The sequence below is a fragment of the Protobothrops mucrosquamatus genome, unplaced genomic scaffold (genome assembly GCF_001527695.2).
Source record: "Protobothrops mucrosquamatus isolate PMUCROS unplaced genomic scaffold, P.Mucros_1.0 scaffold_133, whole genome shotgun sequence".
Lineage (NCBI taxonomy): Eukaryota > Metazoa > Chordata > Lepidosauria > Squamata > Viperidae > Protobothrops > Protobothrops mucrosquamatus.
In genome coordinates this window covers 833363-835232 of record NW_015386209.1, presented here as the reverse complement: position 1 = coordinate 835232, position 1870 = coordinate 833363, and the positions used below count along the sequence as shown (strand labels likewise).

Below are 1870 nucleotides of genomic sequence, written 5' to 3'. Positions count from 1 at the left end.
GATTTGACAGTTTCCCCAGATAAGTGCGGTTGTTGCTTGAATATGCACAGAACTCCACCAGTTGTCCTGATAATTCTGTAAAGCGATTTTTTAGTAGTCATCTTGCTTTGGAATTTGGAAACTACCGTGTGCTGAAATAAGTCATTAGTTTATTGAACACATACCCATATAGAAAACACCGGTTGGCACCTGTTTAGGATTTCAGCTCTATTCAGGGATTGAACCTGGCACAATCTGCATTTTCTGTCAAAAGATTTACCAAGTCTTTCTTTACTCTCTAGGTCCACACAACAGATTTTCCTGGGAATTACTCAGGATACAATGATGCTTGGGATCAGCAAAGATTTGAAAAGGTGAGAAAGAAGTGATTCTTTCTGTTAAGCGGTTTATAAAGTCAAAAGTTGCTTCTTTCCTTGGAACCGTGGTGTTTCTAACTTTACTTGATAACAAATCTATGCAAAACACTATTTTTGAATCTTATTAGCTTGGTTCAAGCTGTAGTGTATTTTCAAATGCAGATATTGCTTGTGTTGGGGAAAACTTAGTTCAGTTTCTTGCTGTTTATGAAAGATGTGCACAAGCCATTTTCTGTGCTCATCTGACTGGAAAAACTAGGAAGAAATGTGAATTGAATAAATCAATATTTATAGAATATTTTTAAAATATCTGAATATTGGATTGATAATGACATGAACATTTAATTGTATGGTAAGACTTCTTCCTCAGCTTGGTGACCTCCAGATGTATTGGATCATACTTTATTAATTACATCTTACACAGCCAATAGATGGTATTCAGTGTATGTAGCAGGGTTTGATTTAAAGAGGCTATCATTTGAATAGATTTGGTTATAAAAATAATTGTTGTCTTATACTGTTTGTCAGCAAAACCTTTCTTTAACCAAAAGAGGATGCCTATAGATGCCTGTTTTCAAACTTTGTTTCCACAGAATTTCAGAATAGATATGATCCATATGGATGAAAGTACTTTGGAATTTGACATGGTGGGGATTGATGCAGCCATTGCTAATGCTTTCCGGCGGATCTTGCTTGCTGAGGTATTGGTTTCTTTTCCACAGAAATAAAGTAATGCCAGCATAGTCATATTGGTATTTTAATGCATAGGCATATTCTTAAAAGTATCACAATATTTGCATTGAGAAGGATTGTTCAAAGACATTGTTGTGAAAGACAAATTGTAATACAAAGTCTTCAGAACAGTTTTTTAAATGAGGCAGTTTTACTAGACAATAAACATTGTAGAAGTTTAAAATAATTTTGTGTTGTAGAAAAAGAACAAATATTACTATAGATAAGGTCACTGTTGTCCAAAATGGCAAGCTCAGTGCTATCTATCTACACCTTCCTCCTCTTGTTTCCCCCACAATAATAGCCTTGTGAGATGGGCTGAGAATGAGTGACTGGCCCAAAGTCATCCAGCTTGCTTTCATGCCTAAGGCAGGACTAGAACTCACAGTCTGATTTCTAACCTGGTGGCTTAACTAGGCCAAACTGGCAGTACTGTATTATATGCATAGTAGATATAAGCACGTGGAGTGGGTACCTCTAGGATCTCATTTACTGTTAAAATTGCCTGTTCTTCCTATTGGAGCTTGAAGTAACTTTTCAGAAATAAAGTTGTAACTACTGGGTTGTGAATAAGTAATGCAAGAACATTGGGGAGTCTACAAAGGCCTTTTAAAAAATGTCTATCTTAAGACTTGATGGATTTGTTTAGATCAGTATGTTAGACCACCAGAATCCAGAATTTCATAGATACTGAGGACGTGTGCTTTGACAAATTGCTGCCTAGGTGCCAACCATGGCTGTGGAGAAAGTCTTTGTATACAACAACACCTCCATTGTGCAGG

The 1870-nt window shown here is 36.3% G+C and overlaps 1 protein-coding gene across 1 annotated transcript in view; it reads left to right on the top strand.

The window, feature by feature from the left end:
• POLR1C (RNA polymerase I and III subunit C) overlaps nt 1-1870 on the top strand; it is a 9107-nt gene that overhangs the window by 821 nt on the left and 6416 nt on the right. The window contains exons 2-3 of the mRNA XM_015818052.1: nt 282-353; nt 950-1057. Of these exons, the coding sequence (XP_015673538.1) occupies nt 282-353; nt 950-1057 (180 nt within the window). The remainder of the gene's footprint in view (nt 1-281; nt 354-949; nt 1058-1870) is intronic.